Source organism: Mastigoproctus giganteus, chromosome 1 (genome assembly GCF_048544385.1).
Source record: "Mastigoproctus giganteus isolate SK-2022 chromosome 1, ASM4854438v1, whole genome shotgun sequence".
Classification (NCBI taxonomy): Eukaryota; Metazoa; Arthropoda; class Arachnida; order Uropygi; family Thelyphonidae; genus Mastigoproctus; species Mastigoproctus giganteus.
The window spans coordinates 29,111,979-29,133,828 of record NC_143575.1 but is presented as its reverse complement, the minus strand read 5'-3'; the positions used below and the strand labels follow the sequence as shown (position 1 = coordinate 29,133,828).

Sequence of the window (21,850 nt, the reverse complement as noted above, 5' to 3'; positions counted from 1 at the left end):
AAGATTTCCCTGGATGTCTGTCATAGGAATCATTGTGTCTTTTTCTGTTTTACAGACAGTTATGTTAAGCATGCTAACGGAAAAATCAAAAATGTCGTAATCTGAAACGCTCAATAAAATAACAGTGTTTGAAGTTACAGCTCCAAAGCAATTGGGTGCAAGGCATAAAGGAAGCCCAACTCGCCTTATTAACATAGTGTTGGTGTATAGTGTTTATTGTCCAGCAGCACCGGTGGTTTTCCCTACAAACCGCGAGGTGTACTCTGTAACGCAATATAAACTCTGTAAATGCCAGAGATTGTGTAGGTTTTAGTGTAAGTTTGCGTCGTATAGTGTTGGGTTATGTTGGTCTGTTATTCCTCCGGAATTTGGCCTCCAGGACCCCTAATGGGATCCCGCGTTTCCATCCACCGCCTCGGGGAGGCAACCAGGCAGAGTAAAAAAGAATTTTCCTGCGGGGGCATGTCCTGGGCTGTACCTGAGCTTGCGTGAAGAGGGGTGACAGTGAAGGGGGAGGGAACAGAGCAAGAAGGTTAGGGTGGGCGATAGGAAAGCACTCCACCTAGAAATAGGATGCTAAAGGGATAGAAGGGCACCCCTGTGAAAGGAGCCCATCCTCCACAGGGGGAACTGTCAAGGAGGAGTGAAAGGTTTGTGGTGGTAGAGTCCACCAGGCAAAAGGTGGGGTGGGGTGGGATGTGGGAGAAAGGAGGATGGTTGTTTGGGGATTAAAAGCATAGGGCAAGGGTGCCCTATATGGGAGGAAATCGCACTGAGGGCAGTGGTTCTCTGTGTGTGTGTATTCCCTCACCAAGGGCATGGGGGAGCTTTCCAAGTAAGTTTCCTCTACTGCAGTCCAATTTGGGAGGAGAACCTGCCAGAACAACACGCAGAAACCGTTTATTCCTCTCAAGTATACAGCTATCATACTAACACTAACAGTTACACAATTACACACTTTAAATATATATATATTTATTTATTTAGGGGCAGATTGGTTACTAACAGTACACAGCACTCACTCATTCATTTACCTTGTTTCATCCATCTTCACACATTCAGACAGGACACAGGTGCCACCTGAACGAGGATAAGTAGACAAGCACTTTGTTTTTCTTTTTTTTTCTTTTTTTTAATCTCAAATCACAAAACATTCACTCAGCCACCGCATAGTTTACACAGGTGACCAGTACTTTCATTCACGTTTGTAGAACGTGAATGAAAGTACTGGTCATTCAACTCTGTAGAACGGCCAGAACCTGTGTAGTGCTATGTTCTTTCTGGTCTCTTTGCCATCGGGAATGCATTCACCTGGAAAGCATGTCCGGTGCCCGTCTACGCCACGAGGAGGTGGGCCACAACTAGATGTGTCCTTGGTCAAGTGGAGATAGACCATTACTATCTTTGTCTGCTCTGGAGAGGGCAAAGTCCCGCACCAACCGGAGTAGTACAATACCAGCGGGTGCCAGCAAAATCCCGTACCCACAACTACCCAAACCAAGGGTACGGGAATATAGAAAAAAAATGAATAAAAAAATAATAATAATAAAAATTTATAAATAGAAGTAAAAAAAAAAAGTAAATACAGAATAGAATAAAAAGATAAATAAAATAAAATAAAATCATACCCACAGTTGCCCAGACTGGGCTAAGAAAAAAAAAAAAAAAAAAAAAAGGAAATTCTTCGCCTACTGGAGGCAGTGCAATACCAGTGGGTGCCGGTAATCCTTAGGTTGCCCAGGCCTGAGGGAAAAAATTGTACAAAATTGTCTTGGTAACAAAATTAATTGTCGTGGTACAAAATTAAATTAACTTAGTACAAAATTAGCCTCTCATCAACGAGCTCTCAATAATCACCTAACAAAGCAACCTATTGTGATTGGCTGAACGTGCAAATGTTCACACAGCGTTTAAATTCGAAGCGCATTTAGGAAATGATGCGTAGAATTAAGGTCAAACACCACACTAATTGAGATCAGCTGACCTCTATTCACGAAGAGCACGCAGTATGCTTCATAGCAGTTGCTGCTGCTCTCATCAAACTGACGTTACCTTTTGCCGAGATAGAACGGAAAGACCACCTTACACTAAACGAATAATAAGCATATTGTCACACGCACGTGCCGTGATAGTACACGACACGGAGTCGGTGCGATGAAAGTGCTCACAACAAACTGGGAATCGTTTATTTCTCTGCTCTCTTCTGTCTTTCTTTCTGTGCGATGAGAATAATGAGTGACAGCTCTGACAAACTGGTGTTGTCAAAAACGGGAGGGAACGAGCATTTGCGCCACCCCGGTTTCGTGCAACAAACGGGATTATTGGAGTAAAGCCAACAAAATGCAAGTCGAAGAGGCGCCTTTGAATGTCATGCGTATGACAAAGCATTCACGTGGCTGAAATAGCGACAACAAATTCAGTATTAGCAGTGTTTTTAGTTCTCTTATAGCGATGATTGTTTGCTATTTGAAAAGGCATTGACACGCGCATGCACACACTTTTGAATCTAATGACATCTCTAAATAGATTTTTTTGCTATCTCTGGGTGATTGCAGTCAATGGCCAGAGTAAATTAGGAAGCTAGATGGGTTTGGAGGTTAAAGGGTTGGTGTTATATAAAAGAAACAGTAATTTAGAACAAGAATAGTGAATCCTTTTTACAATGATTGCCGTAAAAGTAAAAACAATAAAAAATTAAATCAGTATCGATATTGATCTGATATTTTGAATATCAAATCAATATTATCAACCCGTTGAAAATATCAGATCAAAATTATCACTTTGTTATAAAATGATCACTATTTTCAAAATATCAAAAGCATTTTGTAGTATATTTATCGCATGAAAAATATTCCTTTTTGCAATTGATTTTTCAAGGACCTCCTGCTGTTTTTGCTGAATCTCCAGACAACATTAAATCTCTTAAAATGAATAGTTCGGTATGTCACATGATTTTTTACACCCCGGTAAAAGATAACGGGACACGTAACATTAGTTATCGAGTTAAACTGCAAGTGGATTCCACTTTTGAAAAGGAGACTGATTATTTTGTGTTTATCATGAATTGGCTGCTACTTAAAATCCTATAATCAACCAATAAAATGCATAGGATGGAAAAGATCTAAGTTCGAATCCCATCGATGATATGAGGAATTTTTATGGGCTTTTTCACAACGTGATTGAATTAATGGGTCTTAGGTGAGGGTAACATGCTGTCTTTTCTCCGAAACTAAGGTTTTTCCTCCAGCAAACAGCCAAATCAACCACCGAACACACGCAATTTAAGGACGTAATACTTATATATACTCCGCAATATGTCCTAAATCGCTGATTCACCTATAACAAACAAACCAAGCTATCCTTTTAGTAGGCATTTCTAATTTCAACAAACTATTGATTTTTTTTTATCTTACTTAGGTGCAAAAAAAATAGTGAATCCTATACCGCCCATTTTTACCAATTAGATGTTTCAGTTGCTATGACAATCGAATTAAGATTTATACAGAAACTTTATGAAACTCGGAGTTTCATAACTTTTCCGCCCATGCCTAGTTTTTACTTCATTTTAAGAAGCTATTTCGAATGGTAAAGAGATGGAGGATATGTGGAGAACGTTAAAGATTACATAAGACACTAGCGATAAGACACGGACTTCAGGTTAAGGTCATGGGTAGACCATCGTTGTTATCACATAGTAACCCACTCCACTCAAGTACCGTTTAGCTTCAACTATAATGCTCAGTTAAGTATTATTGAGTTTTATTAATTGGAATATTGTTTATCGCATTGAAATACTGTAGATGGCCGTAAGTTTAATTTGCAGTCATTTACTTACTAAAATTAGATGCAAGTTATTGTAAATTAGTTCCATGTGACAAGTTTGTTTGTAGTGGAGTTTAGGAAAGAAAGAGAAGAACGTTGAGTTTGTTTAGAATATGGACTGAGAGACTAAGATGCGTTAGTATATCGTTAGTATATTAGCAGTGTGCTTAATGATTTTGTAATAACTGAGAGCAAAGTGGAGGAGAAATTGTTGAAGTTAAACATAAGAAAGGCACCTGGGGCGGATGGGATCTATCCAGTTATATTAAAGGAGGCGGCAAAGCAACTAAGCAAACCCTTAGCCATAATTATGAGAGCATCCTTGGATTCAGGGGAGGTTCCCACGGACTGGAGATGTGCAAATGTATCCCCAATTCACAAAGGAGGTTCGAAGGGTGACACGAATAATTACAGACCAGTTAGTTTAAAATCTGTTCCGGGTAAAATAATGGAGTCACTGGTTAAAGATGCATTGCAGGATCATCTAGACAAGACTGCAGCAATAATTCAGACACAGCATGGGTTTGTTAAGGGAAAGTCTTGTCTGACAAATTTGATTGGTTATTATGATGTGGTCACAAAGGAACTGGATGCAAAAAATAATTTTGATATCATATACTTGGATTTCAGGAAAGCTTTTGACACTGTTGCGCATGGAAGACTACTGTACAAATTGGAGCAGAATGGTATTAAGGGTAAGTTGCTACAATGGATAAAAGGATGGTTAAGTGGGAGAAGACAGAGGGTGGTAATCAATGGGTGCTGCTCTTCGTGGACTAATGTTATTAGTGGAGTCCCACAGGGTTCGGTGTTGGGTCCACTGTTGTTTTGTATATTTATCAATGATATTGATGAAGGTATATCAGGCTTAATGTCGAAGTTTGCAGATGACACGAAGGTTGGCAGGGTTGTTAATGACAGTAATGGCAGTGTGCTACTGCAACAGGATCTAGATAATTTGGGCAGATGGGCTAAGAAGTGGCAACTGAAGTTTAACCTTGACAAATGCAAAGTACTGCATATGGGTAGAAGTAACCCCAGAGAAACGTACCAACTGTGTGGTACTACACTTAAGGTGGTAGAAAATGAAAAAGACCTGGGAGTAATTGTGCAGTCAGATATGAAGTTTTCTGAGCAATGTAGACAGGCTGCTAGGGCAGGTCATGGGGTTTTGTCAATGATATATAGGAATTTTGCTAGCAGGGAAAAGGAGGTGATTGTCCCTCTGTATAAGGCAATGGTCAGGCCACGCCTTGAGTACTGCGTACAGGTCTGGAGGCCTCATTTTAGGAAGGATGTAGATTTGCTTGAGCGTGTACAGAGAAGAGCAACACGATTGGTGAGGGGAATGAAGGGATCCTCTTACCAAGAGAGGCTTAAGTTCTGCAAATTACAGTGGCTGGAGACTAGGCACCTGCGCGGTGATCTGATTGAGGTCTATAAGGCCTTGAATGGGTTGAGCACGCTGAATTCTGATGGGATCCTCCCACTTGTTCAGAATACGAACCTACGGGGACATAAGTTCAAATTAAGAAAGGATAGATGTAGAATAGATGTGCGGAAATTTGCCTTTAGCCAGCGGGTGGTTAATTGCTGGAACAAACTTCCATCTGTCGTTGTGGAAGTTGATAGGTTAAATAAATTTAAGGAGGAACTGGACAGGCAATTGGAGGGTATGGTGTGATTTTTTTTTTTTTTTTTTTTTGGCTGATGCTGCATAAGCTCCTACACTTGCTTTCTTGCATCAAGTGCCACTACTACTACTACTACTACTACTATTTCATTTATTTAATTGTCAATTTACTTGCTTTTTTCGGGATGAAAAACCCCAGTTTCCGGAGGGAACTATACGACCAATTCCATAGTGTGGATAAAGCCAATAATAGTTCTTCCTGCCATCCACTATTTAAACGCAGGAGTTTCCCACGCTATTATTATTTTAAACGTAAATTTAGGATAGTTGAACAAGAGACTTTGTTCTTGCCTTTCCTTTGGAAGAAACGGAAAACAGATAAGCAGCTGATTTTAAAGGCAAAGTTTTTTACTAAGTAAATATTAGAGTTTCCTGAAGTGTTTATCCTCGAGATGTATGCTTGCAAAGAGAATAAAAACTTTCTGTATTCTTATCGAAAAATGTCAACAGGTTTTTGGTCTTTCTCAACCGTTTTACAAATAAAGATTGCTACACCCATCGACGTACAACTAAGATGTCTTTTGGAATCAAACATCGTCTCATCTTTCGTGAGTATATACATATTCGACTGTTAGTGCATTTAACTTTTTTACGCGAAATTTTCTCTTTTGAAGACCTAAAATGGAACCTCTACTAGGATTTATAAAAGTAGCTCAAGGTTACTGTTATCGAAAAAAAAAAAAATCGTAGATATTCAAGAGCTGTTGTAATTTGTTGGATATGTTTTAAAACCTCAGTGAAACAATAGCGTGTACGAGAAGAAATCGCTTAACATGCGAGCAGTTCAACTGTTATCTCCTTGGTCACTACGCTAATCATGGCTGTCACTGTGGACTTTTAATTTGAGTTTGGCCACCTTGCGAAACTTTCATTTATTTATTTATTTACCTTTCGGAGGTAAATAAATACCTCCGAAACTACATTTATTTCGCTAATAATCTCCTTAATGATGCACTTTTTGTTACTAGATATCAGTAGCCATTCAGAAATCAGAAATAATGGTTTACTATTGCGCCCTCTGTCGATTCAGTTAGGGATCTGGAATTACTCATTCAGCTTAAAATAATATGGCTAAACCGTTGTTGGTTTAGTTCGTGTGATTTAATATAATATGATTAAACCGTTGTTTAATGTTGTTTTCGTCATTAAAGAGTTTAGTCTTGCAAATTGTGTCCCTGATTTCAGAAACAAAATTTGCAAGGCTCACGCATCTCCTATACATTATTGAAAAGTTGAAGTGTTTTTTTTTTTTTTACATTTCTTTTTTTGTTCTATTGCTTTCCCTCCCCTCTGGTTAGGTATATAATTGTCTCTAATTTAATTGTTTGTGTAATCATGTGACTTCACATCCTGTATAGGATCCGCCTCCTGTAAGTTATGTTTGACACGAAATAAATACTTCTCCTTTTAGATTAGGAGTCACTGTTCTTTATTAGTTGAATCGGAATAACATAAACATACACCTGCAATTTATATCAGCGTCCTTTTATCTCCGTTTAGTTGTATCACATCCGCTCTTCTATAAACTTATTCAAACGGCTCTATTTAAGCAATTTTGAGTCCCTAGTATTTATTATTTCTCTTTGAATGAAGTCCTATCACATTAAACCTAATTTTGTTTTGTCTTTTTCCTCGTAAGCAACATTCGCCATCCAACTACAATGTAATCCCCCTTTTCCCCCTCTTCCGAGAGAAGCTCAAGTTGTCATGTCCAGTCATGCATCGCTCTCTGATATTTTCAATACTATAATTATGCCAATTAACCGTTGTCATGTTACTTGCTGGGCGCAGAAAGACACGACACACATTAAATTGTAGTCTTCGTTAAGAAAACAGAGTGAGTAAGAAATCGAATAAAAACTCTCTCTTGGAGCATTGACTGTAGTTCTGTCAAACGTTTCACCACCTGGATTGCGGGTTGTCTGCTTTTAGCTGTACCCGTGATTTGTGAATGTAGAGAGATAGAGAATAGATGTCATAATTAAAAGTGTAGCATCGTATGTTGTGTAATAACAGGATGGAGGTCAATTGTGTGTAGGATTCATAACTGGGGAGTTGCATTCTCGTCATATGTTTGTTGGTTGTCAATGTGCTGTCACTGAGAATTCATCATACTTACGTGTGTATTTAGGAGAGGTCATTGACAGTCTGAATCCTTTGAATAATTCGGATTTTATCAAGAATAAAATTGAAAAAATAAAAATAGAAATTAAATTCAATTCAATTCATAAATAAAAATAAAATTAGTTAAATTATTTAATTAGTATTTTCGTTGATATAATTCGAAATGAAATACGTAGTTGTGGAACTACTTTGCATGCGATTGTAAGTAAAATATATTTTACAAAATATTAGAAACATGGTCTCAATTTGGAGTTCATGGATTTCACAAGCGTGAAAATTGATTTGACACCAGTCTCGTTGTAATGGAGCTGCCAATTGTGATGTGGTCGGAGATAAAGTATTCATCTAACAGATAATATAATCGGTGACACCTTAAATTCTCTATGGGTCAGAACTCCAGTGACTCTGGAAACTGGAGAAGATACGACATCGTTAACATTTGGGAACACTTCCAGCGAAGTGAGAAACGGCGTTATGATCCTGAAACCACCCATCGACTGGGGAAAAAAAGAGGGAGTGGCAGACGTGGCACGTTTGGTGGAGGAGTACTTGTGGTTTTCCTCAGTGCAAAGGTGTTCTCTGTCATAATCTCTGCTATGCAAAATACATAATGAGTCTGTTCTATTCCATGAAAATGCCCAACCACCATAATTTCCTCGCGGTTAGCACAGTTGATATAATCACCCTCCTCTCCACACCGCGTGAAAAGACCCGAGTTCAAATCCCGTCAATGACGCGAGGAATTTTTGTGTTACTTTTTCACAACGTGCCTGAGTTAGTCGGCTCAGGCTAGGGTAGCATTCTTTTGTCTCTCGGAAACTTGTGTTCGCTTTGCTTTAGACATCTAATCTCCTTTTGTCAAGCGGTATAATTTATGCCTAGCAGCACTATCCATGTTGGTCCAGCTTCCAACATTCAGGCTTTATAGAGGCCAAGCACTTTCACTTAGTGTTTTATAATATAAATTTCATTTTGTAGAATGATGTGAAGTGAGAAAAAGGGTTGGGTGTGGGGAAGCTTCAGTTGAAATTTGGGATCTGTTGAAAGAGTTAGTGGAAATATCCTGAGAGGAGTGGGGTGGACTGCTAGAATAGAATTTTATTTATTTTTATTTAAATAGCAACCAAGTTTGTTTTACCTCCTGCTAACTCATGCCTATGTCTTTTATAGACTCGTAACATTTAGGTTTGAGACTAGGTGGTGCAGACCCACGTAAGAGCACTTTCGTTTGGAGCGTCGTGGTGGCTCATGGCATCCTACATCATAATGCATTAATTTTAATAAAATAAATTTTATTTTTATATTCCTGGACGGCCACATAGGACCAAAAGAGTGTTACGAATCATCAGCCGATGTTCAGAGATACTTCCTATTTGGACGGTTGGACCTTTTAAGTCCTTTTTTCCTACCGTGTTTGAACACGTTTAAGTTAATAGTTCCATAGTTTTTTCTCCAGAAAACTAGGTTTTTCATCCCTCCAAACCGGATAACCGACCATATAAGACACGCAGTTTACAGACACTGTATACTAATGCCTAGTGCTTTAGCGCAAGTGCTGAACAATCATATCCAATCCTGATTTTCTTTTGTAATTAGGAAAAACTAAATATTTGAACCAATAATAATTAACTCCATTTCCTAATGACTTATTATAAAGAAAATACAGTACTGTGTAATACAAATAGCTGCACAATTTTATAGCTGATGAATATCTATTAAAGTTTGGGTGTTTTGATTCGTCCAATGCGTAATCTACCAGTGGTAAGCCTGACAAGGATAGAAACAAGTAAATACTGTTTCTCTCCTTAAGTAAAACAAAAAAAAGAGAGCGCCTAATATATCCGTCCAATTTTAAAAATTCCTCTTGCGAAATTGCTAATCTGAGATGGGCAAATTGCTAAAGCATATCTGCTGTTATTTATAGAGAAGAATGTGTGTTTGCTATGGGGTGTGTACTCCCGTACAAGCACGCGTTTGCGTTTAAGGTCAGTATCACTGACACCATGTAGTTTTCTGTCATCTTTAAATGTAATTATCCTCACTTTACCGCAGATATCTAAGGTTAGAACAGCTGTCTAAAAACAGAATATCCATGAATCATGTTCGTAAAGCATTAACATGGTATGAAGTTTTTCAATTTGTTGTGAGGGTTGTAGAGTGCCAGAAAGCACGAGGGCAACGCCCAGTTTTTTCGAGGAAAGGTGTGCCCGGGGACTCTATTTTCACTGTACATGTATTTACGTATCACCATCCCGATTCTTTTTTAAATAGAACTGTATCCCCTCCACCCCCGTTATACTCACAAGGGTTAAGAAACCCGTGCTGAAGCGAATAACGTGATCCTTACCACACGCTTTCACCGGGGGGATACGAATGGTTTCGTACGTTTGAGACTAAATCGAATTTTCATTCGCACCCTTGATCAGTGTGACTGAACCCAAAATACAATTCTAGCATGAAATAGCAAAATCATACAAAGCATCACATTGAATACGCGTATCCCCACTTGTTAAGAAGAAACAAAGGATTCTGTTTCTTTGGATAACAGAAAACTTGACTAATTGGATATCCTATTTTTAGCACAGATATAAAATATTTTTCTAGTTAAGTCTAGTCCTTCTCTTCGCATTGGATTGCAATTGTACATCCGACGTGAAGTTTTGTTGACAGTGTAGACAGACTGCTAGAACAACACATGTTGTTTTATCTATGATGTACAGGAGTTTTGCTAGTAAGGACAAAGAGGTTATTTTCTTTTGTATAAAGCATTGATTAGACCACACCTTGAGTATTGTATGAGGTTTGTAATCCCCATTTAAGGAAGGATATGGATCTGCTAGAAGAGATACAGCGAAGATTAACTTAGTTATTGGCATAAGTTATACCCAGAGAAAGAGAGAGGCTTGTTTCGTATAATGCAATTACTAGAGACCAGCCATTGCATCCTACAAATCAATCAGTGTGGAGATTTGATCGGCGTATTTAAGGCTTTGAAATTTTTTTCGGGAGTGACATAATAGAGGACATGCTCTTAAACTAAAATATATATATATATATATATATTGTCCAAAGGATTAATAAATGTTGGAGTAATTTTTCACTTAACCTTGTAGAACCGGAGAGCTTGTTAAATATGTGAGAGCAAATTAAATTCTGAATTTGTAAATGAACACACAAACTGACGTAAAACATGCTTAACTAATTAGTTTAATGAAATTAAAAGGTTGTGATATTTCAGGCTCTGTGATTTAATAACTTAAACAATCGCCGTATACTGTTAACACTTGCGTAATGCAGTTTGCTTATTCCTTCATAGATTTTATTACATATTTAGGTATCATATGTGTTATATTTCCACTGTTATTTTAACAACAACTGAAATTCAACACGTATTTAACGTTTCGCTGTAATTAATGTAATAAACAGTTAATTATTCATGATATATGTAGTTAATAAACTGATAAAAAAATTAACAAAAACCAATTGCTTTTATTCGCAAACCGAGAACATTTTCGTTTTTGCGCATCTGCCATATTTCCGATTCATTCCTCCAATCAGCGCATGGCAACAAACATGATATCCAGTGTTTCAGCTAAATTGTACGATGTATGGATAGCCTATGTGATATTTACGAAAAAAATAAATAATAGTTAATAGATTTCTATTGGTCCGATTTAATGAGTTGGGAAGCCTAAATAAAATGTCGAAAAGAGACAGGTATAAAATGTCATGAAAATCCGCCCATTGGAAGTCGAGTGATTATACGCAGATGGAATGAAACAGAAACAGACAGAACGATGGACAGGTGAAGACAATAAGTACTTTATGCATATATGCTAGCGCATATAAAAATAATGGAGATAGGCGCTGTGTGTGCTATTTTCATCATTTCTGGCCGGATGATTCCCACTTAATTATCCGGCCAGAAGTAAAAACTGATCGAGTGATTAAGTAGGAAATAAAATGCTGATTATATGGCAATTACTGGATAAATACGAGTACCTACGTGAAGAGGGAGTCAAATATGTGGTCTATTATTATTTTTGCTGGGTACAGAGAAGGGTAACGAGATTGGCGAAGGGAACAAAAGGATGCTCTTACTAGGAACGGCTTCAGTTCTGCAAATTGAGGGTCTGGAGACTAGGCACCTGCGAGGTGATTGGTTTGACGTGTTTTCGGCTTTGAATGGATTGAGCAAGCTCAATGCTAATGGCCTTCCTCTTTCGCAGACTACACGCATGAAGGGGCATAAATTCAAACTGAGGAAGGATGGTTGCAGGATGGATGTGCGGAGGTTTGCCTTCAGCTATTAGGTAGTTGATTGGTTGTGTTTTGAAAGTGAGTAATTGAAATAAATTCAAAGATGAACTTGGATTAACTATTGGAGGGTATGGACAGGTGATGTGGGATTTTTTTTTTTTTTTGTCGATATTGTATAAGCTTGTTTTCTTGTATCATTTGCCACTAATAATAGTCGTACTAATCAGAGTTAAGCCTATGTGCTATGATAGCATATTTGAAAAGTGGTGCAATGTGTTATTTTAAATCCTTCATAAAGTATATCTTGCAAAAAGAAGTTCAAACAGAATTATGCTGTTCATTTATTTATTTTTTTTTCGGTTACCATAACAGTGGCCATGCAATTTTGATGCACTTTTAAAAATTCGTACGCAATCATATTTTCCTCATTTCCTGGGTATAATTTCTTGGGATAATTTCTCCATTGTACCTTCTGAGAGCTTATTCGTTGTATTAATCTATTCAGCTAAGGCTAGATCCACCAGAAAAATTCTTCAAGACGAGGTCATAAATATTACATAAGTATTCCCCTCACATGTACCGTTATCTTCATTTTGGACCGCATTGTAAACAAGTGGTGCTAATAATTGAGTGGCGATAAATCTGATTAAAAATAGTGGATTGAAATAAAATAATCCAGTTGGTGTCCAAATATATTTTCTTGGGTATCGCAAATTTATTTTGCATCAGAATCTAAACACAAAAGTTATTAAAGAGACGCTTATACTGATGTAGTGATCTGGACATAAGACTTATTTTAGTTGGTATACATCGTCGTGTACGCTTAATACATTAGGAAATAATTAGATCTAAATTAAATTTATAGCGTGTTTTTGTGTGAAAGTTCTATAGTTAAAAATTACTTTCTTTTAAAACCTCTGATAGATTTCTCTGGTGGTAATCGCTATTAATCCAAAGGAAAGACAGGAAAAGATAGACAAGCTGAAGAATTTATGCCCAGGCCCCAGCTTACAGGTGAGCCGAATTACAAGTTTTAATGAACAATATCGAATATATTGTAATGTGTAGTTTTGTCATGACGCAGATAATTTTTAATGTTCAAAGTGACTGACTGAGTAAAAAATAACATAAAGTAAGTGTAAGTATGAGCCTCATGTGCTGTTTGATTCACACTTGGAGCAGGTAACTTAAAGGCCCCTTTGAATTACCAGACATGCCAGAAATTGCAACTGTAAGTGTATTCTTGTTTCAGCATACACTCTCCTGCCATCTACCCGTAGTTCGCCGAAACTTGAGTGGTTCTACAGTGGCGCCGCCATTTCGCGAATTAAATTATCAACCTGTGAATGTTTGCCTGCCTATCGGTTCGCCTTCTACTCGTACCCCATGGGAGGAATGCAACCAAATGTTTCATGACCTCTTTATTCATTCAGTAAAAGATTAAGAAGCTATGTTGTGATTTAAGATTTTTATCTCCCGTGAAGGTACAGTGATTACGCTGAGATCGAAATACCGTGTCCTAAGGTGCTAAATCACTACATTAGGCAAGTTATTGTTCAAAGTGTCTTCTTTTATACAGAGAAACTTAGAAGTTTATATTTATATCCTCAGTTTCGAATCTCCCATTGTATCGCTTCCTTATCCACTGTGATCTAGCAGTTCTTTTGATCACGTTTGTCTCGATTCCTGGCAGTATTTTCATCTTAGTACTGTAGTTCTAAGTATGGAATAATTTCCTCTACCCTTGGGCACTGCATTTGTATGCATCCAGCAAAGTAATCCAGCAAAGTAATCCAGCAGTTTATTTGAAAACACTTTCTGGGAAGGCGTAATCTTATGCTCGAGAGGGATCCAGCAGTTCCTTTGATCAAAAATTCAGTATGAACCAAATGTAAAAAAAAATGTAAAAGTCAGTAAAACAAAGTATTTTTTATATTTGTGATATACAAGCATATAAAGAACAAAAAGAAATGGCTGCTACGGTTTACATGTACAAGCAATGACTGTTTTGCCAAAAGAAGGTATCTATGAGGCGTTAGGTATTATTTGGTCCCTTTGCGTATTCTCCAGGATGAAAAACCGAAGGCTGTGGGAAACCCTCACCAGGGACTGACTAACTCGGCCACAATGTGGCAAAACTCCATAAACACTATCAAAGAAATAGATGCAGTGAGGTAACTACCATGCCATTAGATCCTCCGCTTGGGAATAGCGTTCGAAAATATTGTTGGAAGCCCAGAATTTAAACACTGCTCGACAAAATTAACAGAACACTTAGAAAACCTGGTGTAACTCGCGCAGCTTGCGATGAAGTGGGACAAAATTTGGTATGATTATGTACCATAGAATACTGATGAAATGAGGAGACAGCGAGAAACTTCGGGCAGGTATAAGGAACATTTATAGTGGTTGTATTAGAAATACAAAATAGGTCATATTACAAGTCGATAATGAAATGCTCGGATTATGGTCACATGACATCAGTATGGTGTATGATCCCCTCCAACGGCTAAACAGGCCTGACTTCGGTCACTCATGCTCGATATAATGGTGTCTATAAGATTCTGTGGCAACAAATCCCATTCTTCCATCAGCGCGGACCTTAGTTACCAATCGACCGAAGAGTTGGCTGTCGGCGTGCAATGCAAATCTATGTAGAATCTGTTTGTAGGCTAAAACGGGTCTCATCAGAGAACAGAACTGTACCCTATTTGTCAGAGCTCCATGTCACATGTTAATAGCACCAGTTTCGACGAGCTCTGCGGTAGTTTGGCGTTAATGAGATACAAACCACTGGCTTCCTTGCGTAGAGTCTACTTGAATTGAGTCTTCTTAACACAGTCCAGTTGGAAATGTTTTCACCTGTGGCCGCTGGCCAAGGACGCCCTCGGGCGACCTTGGCCAGCTATCTTTTAAGGGTTCTTCTCTCTCTTGAAACTGCTTCCGTAAAGTGTAAAGTGTTCGTTGTCTAACGGCCCCAGGGGTTCCCCCCATCTCCGCGTTGTGTACTCTGTTTGTGAAGGACAGAGATTATAAAAAGTGTAAGGTATATGTTTATGTTGTGTTGTTCCTCTGACCTTTTAGCCATTGGGCCCCTAGTGGGACCCCCCCCCCGTTGCCAACACTTTACCCCGAGGAGGCAGAGTAGGCATAGAGGGATCACGTTAGAAGTAAGTACTCTGGCAAGGCCTGCCACCTAATTTCCTAAGATTTCAGTGGCAAGGGCCTATATATAAAAAAAAAAAAACGCGTAAATTCAGTTAGAGTAGAGGTGAAGACTGAAGAAGGGGAGAACAGATAGAAGTATGGGGATGATAGCGAAGGCAACCCCAGAAAGGTCAGTGGAGATTGGCCCCACCAGGAGAAAAGGGGGGGGGGGTGACAGAGAGGGGAGGAGACAGAAACCCGTCTCCTCCGTCTCCCTACCAGGGGAGAAGGATTTAAAGTGAACCCAGTTAGGGCACCCGGTTCAGAATGCCAGGTAGTCAAGAATGGAAGTTGATATCTAGTGGCACGCAGGGGGCGTTGTCAGTCCGTGTGGTTGAAATTTTAATTTAGGAAATTGTGTTATCGGTCACATCCATGAGAGTCAAGTCCAGTAGTATATGAACTATTTGTCTTTCGTAGGTTGTCTCTATTCATAGGTTTTGGAACATTTTGGTGGTGGTTCCTGGGTAAGTTGTTCTTCACTTGATAGTTGTCTTTGGTGAGTGACATCTTTGGAGCATGGATGGTAGTTCGTATCAATGATGGTAATGCTGGTCAAGTTTTCCTGCCTTGTTTCAGTACTATCAGGGTTCTGGTGTTTAATTAGTTGAGAGGTTTATCACGTTCCTGCGATTAATTGTCTTCTCGAGAAAAGCTGTTGTGCGTAGTTGGTGAGAGCTTGATACTCTTCTTTAGTATCCGGTAGGTGTTTTTCTTTGCTTTTTGGTATATAAGTCAGCTTTGTGATGAGCTGGCAGCGGAGGTCATCGTACAGGGGGCACTCACGCATGAGATGATCCCAGTTCTCAGTTCCTCCACAGGAGCACGTTGGGTTCTCTTCTAGGCAAAAGGTTGTTAGTTTCGCCTTTATTGCATCATGGCCAGTAAGCAAATACGTGGCGTACAGGCCTGGAGGAAACCATATCAGGGATTTTGGATAGACTCTGCTGATATCCGGGATGAATCTCCTGGCGATGCCCCCCCCCCCGGTCGAATTTATCCAGCGATCCTGCCACACTCACTGTATGTGTGCTTGAAGTCTCCTCTTCTCCATTTTTTGGTTGTTGACTAGATTCAGCTCGAACCGCAAGCAGGTCTGAAACACGCCCTTAGAAAGATGATACATCATTCCTGTTCTCACCACCTCCAGGTCGAGGGGGCCCCCACCAGGACTTGGAGGGCGTGAATACTCACAGTGCAGCAGGCGCAAGAGATGGAGAGCAGGACTGTGCGTTGAGTGGAATCCAGGATTCGTCTATTTACTGCAGTCTTAGCCTTGCTAAACCAAACTCCGGCTGCATACGTAATCACAGGAATTAAGATAACTTTGTAATACAGCGAGAGAGTTCGCTTGTTGAAATCCCAGTCTCGACTGGAGATCCTAGCAACCATGGCAATATAGTTTCTTACTTTGGTTCTGATGTATTTGAGATGAGCTTGGAAAGAGAGGTTTCTGTGTAGTACTATGCCAAGATTATTATTATTATTAACATCTTTTTTATTTCCACATCAGTGGGCACCAAGATATTTCAGTTTCTCCGACAACTTTACAGTCTTGCTTCCAATTTTAATCTGTGGGGGTCTTGTAATACAGAGAGTTCCTTTAAGAAGCAGAGAGTTTGTTTTTGATGGTAATATGGTCAGGCAGTGTGTTTTCCCCAGTCATGGAAGATTTGGAGCGCTTGGCTTGCAAAGGTCTCTAGCTAGACCCTGGAATTTTCAGCCACCGTCAGGATGAGGTCATCAGCGAAGGCTTGTGATCGTACTTCCCCGAGGTCAAGGTGTAGAAATTCGTCCATCACCAAGTTCAATAAGGTCGGCCCTAGGACCGAGTTCTGGGGGCAGCCACGGTGTATCAGTCTTGTGAGTTTCTGATAAGGAGCGTTTACTGTGATTACCCTATTTGAGAGGTAGCTTTTCGTGATATTGAACAGAATGTCCGGTTCATTTGCTTGCCTGTGTCTGCGGAGGATGCTTGGTCACCAAAACTGCTTTCATAATGCCGAGACGACACTGCGTGACACATTAAGCCAACGTGCCACCTCCGCCTGCGACCGCCCGGCTTTCAAGTCGTCCAACGGCGCGCCATCTCAATGAATCATCCAAACGATGATGACTTGCCATCCTGAGTACTGGAGATGTGGCTATCCCACTGAGCAAGCCACAAAACGGCAATGAAGGGATATGCTCGCAACCCATGTTTTTATAGGTATGAATAATTTGGATAATGTGCGGCTTTGTAAGGTGGTAAATCGATTTCTATTGGATACTCGGAATTTCATGCCAGGATGCCTATTATATCAAATATTCGCCTTCGACAACACTGTGAGCAATAAAATATTCATGAAAAACATTTTGTTCTGTTAATTTTGCCTAGCAGTTAGTTAAGCCCTTGAATAAGCGGTCATCGAAGAAACCATTCGTCATGACTATGACTAACTGTGATTGATTTGTTTTGCAAACTTTTCATTCGTAATATGCTTCAAAGCAATTGAAACATTTCGCTAACATGTTAACTCCAAAATAATTTAAGGATTATTCGAAGCGTTCAGCAAAACTATATGCTTCTGGATTACCAAAATAGTATACTGAATTTCTTCAACGCCAGGTACTTCGAGTGGTAAATTATAATTTTATCATTAAAAAGATGAAATATCTGCTTGCTTCATTAAGTATCTTTTCGTAATGTTTTTTAGGATAATAACCAAAGCTGGTTACTCACCACGAAAACACTTTAGTGTTTTTACTGATTTTTCTTTTTTTTAATGAAAATATCAGAATCGCCTCTGCAGAAGTGCCCTAATCTAAATTCTCATCTTCAGTTTCATGGAAAAAGAAGAAAAGCAATCAGTTGACATCTGTGCGGAGGTGTGGCATACAGGACGACAAACTTTAGAACGTGCCGACCCTGATGGCGAAGTTTCAAGACCTCCCATGATCAAGTATGTGGGTAAAGAAGAGGAGAGAAAAAGAAATAGCATACTGAGGAGGAATTGTTGGCAGGAACGCCAAACTCTCTCGATTTTTTTTCCTCCTTAAGATCGGTTATCTGTTTTTCTCCGGACATATTTTAGCGACGTAACAAAGGTCGGTTTTACTCTTCGAAGGAGTAAAATGCTTTTAAAAAAGCATGTATTTGAATAGCATAGTGAAGGTGAATGTTCCGGGCTACTCAAACGTTGCATAGTAAATTGTTAGAATTTACTAAAAGAATAGAAGGGATATCCAGTTAAAAGGACAAAAACTTAATATGTACTATACATTTGGGTAACCCTCTGAAGTTTGATTGTTTCTTATCTGTACGCAGATACATCGTTATGGTTTGTTTAAAACAAGTAGTTCCATTGAGTGTTGTTACAATAACGAATTTTCCTGCCATTTGCAGAGCAAAATGTCAGATTAATATTTATATAATTAGTTCTCTAAATAGCTATAATTTAAAGACTAGAATAAAGCCATGCCGTTTAAGCCACCTGTTGCTAACTGCTACCGTATTATAAAGTATGAGTCCATGCTTAAAAATGAATATCTTATTATATGCTCAGAAAACATGTTGTTACCCTGCATGCTTTTACAATAATTAGCCACTCTTTCCGGTAAAGTAATTCCTATTTATTAGCTCTGTGCAAAGTAAGAGCAGTGATAAAAGTGTCAAGATGTCAGGGATATTTCCCTTCATATCTTTCAAGTATATCAGTACCATCGTATATATGATACAAAAGCTTAAATGAGATTTAATTATCGCTAATAAATAATAAAAAAGTTTACATGGGATTTATCACAACTCGTTTATTTTGTGATATAGAGATAAATACAAGTCTGAGTTCACGAGCTTGTTTTTAATGAAAACCGGGATGAAAAACACAGAGAACAGCAAGAAAAAAGTTGAACACCTCCGCTTTAGGCTAGTTATTTTTTCAATCCCTAGTTAAAAGGTCTTTAAGAAATTCCTCCGGCATCAGTGGGGTTTTAAACCCTTTCCAAACGAGGAGGAGGCGGAGAAACTATGGAAGACATTCTTTAGTCAGTTGTGGCCGCCTGAAAGATGTTATGGCAATTATAACGGCAACGAACTCCAAATGTCTTTTTGAAGAGTGTATTGCCTATCGTTCTTTGACTAAGAGTGTATTGCCTATTGTTCTTTGACTAAGAGTGTATTGCCTATCGTTCTTTGACTCTGGGACGATAGAAAGTGACCTTTGATCAGAGAACGCATACCCCTAATGGCCACCGCAAGCCCTGCACCATAGTTATTCTGTGGAATTGGATCCCTATTTCAATAATGGATTTCGGAAATGGATCCCGATTTCGGTAATGCTTTGAGATACAAAGCCAAACAGAATAACGCAGAACTATACTTTGCGGTTTAACAAAATAGTCATTTTGCATTAAAATTGCTGTTTCGTAATACATGACCCACAAATCAGAAAAATATTTTCTATATCTGTAAGTATAAAACATGCATGTAATTAATAAAATGAGCTCAAAATGAGAAAATAAATTTGTTCTCATGTATTAAAATATCATAATGAGAACGAACCAATGAAATCCTCAGTTACAGGACATGACTGTTCCTAAGTTTATCTATTTATATACTTTTGTTAAATCTGAAATAAATTATTGCGGTAGTTTACTAGGTATTTTCAATAATAATCCTTTTATTCAGTTATATCAGCTGATTGGTTCAGATTTGCTCTGGATCACTACCAACACAATTCATGCTGTGTAGCGTGTCTATAAATTTTGTGTGTTCCACAGCCGGTTAGTCTATTTTCAGGATTGAAAAATTCTAGGCGTAGACATATCCATCCTGGCTTGTTAATATCTGGCTTATTGACTTTGTTAAGAGTTAAAGACCCGAATTAGGAACCCAGTCTAGCAAGAGGACAGCAAGTGAATTAGTCACTATCCTGTCTGTGTGTGTATTACCCCAGCCTATCAGCTGAGGAACCAATATATCTAAGAGCGGCATTTTAAAATTTGTTTATTGACCAGCTTTACCTTTCTCTAACGGACTTTAAATCTCAGCCAGGATGTAAGAAGTCAAATTTCTAATTACTGTAATTTGTCCCAGTAATTTTCTCGCGTTCCAGAATATAAAGTTAAGGGAAGAAATTTCTAGACCACATTTCTTCGTTATTAACATATAAATTCAAATTTTAATTATGTATGGGACAAGATAAAGGAAGAGTCTTATCTTCCTATTCGAACTTTTAAAGCATTGTAAGCTACATATTTCCGTAGTGGCGCCTCAGAATACTTGGAATGTGCGTGCCACTTTCAGAATTGGCAAACACCACAAGACAGGGTTTTTCTGTCGACCTTGAGAGGGTCGACAGAAAACATTCTAGAGTAGGCGACGAACGAAACCTCTAGAATTACTCCCAGAGCAAAAATTGGAATCGATAACCCCATAAAAGGATGGTTACTTTACATTCGCACGGTGTTCGTCATAAAAACATTTAAAAACTGTTACTTGTAATTGTTATTAAAATGTCTTAGCTTTGAAAATTACAGGAATAAGATAAATATTCTAAAACTCTGCCAATGACTTTTCTGATATGCCGAATATCCGCCCTAGCGGGTAGCACAGTGGTTATAATTATTGTAAGCTACATACTGTATACCAAGTGGAAAAGCCCCGAGTTCGAATTCCGTGAATAATATGAGGAATTTTTGTGACTTCTTTTTTTTTTTTTCATAACTTGGCTGAGTTAGTCGGTGTCAGGCGAGGGGGTGACATGTTTTTTTTTTTTTTTAAATCTAGCCTAGCCAGTTATCCTTTTTCTCTTCTCCACTAGCCGATCGTTTACTGGATCACTTTTTCCACATACTGTCTAATTTTACTAGTTAAGACTAATAAATGCAAATGCAATGCAGAGAAATCGAAAAAGGAAAGTTTTTTTTTTATGAGAGAGACAGCTATATAATAGCATTGGAGTAACCTTTATTCGCAATTATTGGCTTCAACAGACATCAGAAACAAGCCATTACTGAAGCCATCAAGATGTACACTGGTGTTCAAAGAAAGTGCATCACCTAGGAATTTCACATTTCTAATCCTTTTTCGCGATGGTATGTTACATTAATGACTAGCATCACAAAATATAAATATAAACAAAAGATAATTATTAATAGTTAAGGTAAAGCTAAGTAATATTTGACGGGTGCTCTCAAAATATTCCAAAATGAGCATTTGCAACCTTTATACAACAGTTTTGGTAAACACGACAATTATGGCTGAAATGTTATCAAAAGTACTCAATTTGCTTCAGTTTATCATTTTAAATGGAAAACAAAATGAAAAGTTCAACAGGTGCAAACTAATATTTAGTTGAATCGCCTCTGGCTCTGATGACAGCAGCACACAATCGAGGCACTGACAACATCAATTTCTGAAGATAATCAGCTGATAGTTCTTGGTTCCAAACACGAATAATGTCTTCCACGAAGGGTCTTTGGCTTCTTTCTTTCTTAAACTACTCCTGGCAGATTCCACACGATGCCAACAGTTTTCTACAGGATCAGGTCAGGGCTGTTTCCTGGCCAGCTAACAGTTGTAATGGACCATTCTTCCAACCATTTTTTTTTTCACCTGTAACAAATGTAAACACATTACTGTCGGCGAATCGTTTGTCTCCCATCATAGCCATGCAGGTTGATTTTCTTCTCATCCGAGAAAATAACTGACTTCCACTGCTCCCGGATCCATTTGACATGCTCCTTACACCAAATTAATCGGGC

At 38.5% G+C, this 21,850-nt stretch overlaps 1 protein-coding gene across 1 annotated transcript in view; it reads left to right on the top strand.

The window, feature by feature from the left end:
- The window catches only part of LOC150090666 (reversion-inducing cysteine-rich protein with Kazal motifs-like), a 234,509-nt gene that overhangs the window by 18,642 nt on the left and 194,017 nt on the right, over positions 1-21,850 (top strand). The window contains exon 3 of the mRNA XM_090388252.1: positions 12,824-12,913. Within this exon, the coding sequence (XP_090244378.1) occupies positions 12,824-12,913 (90 nt within the window). The remainder of the gene's footprint in view (positions 1-12,823; positions 12,914-21,850) is intronic.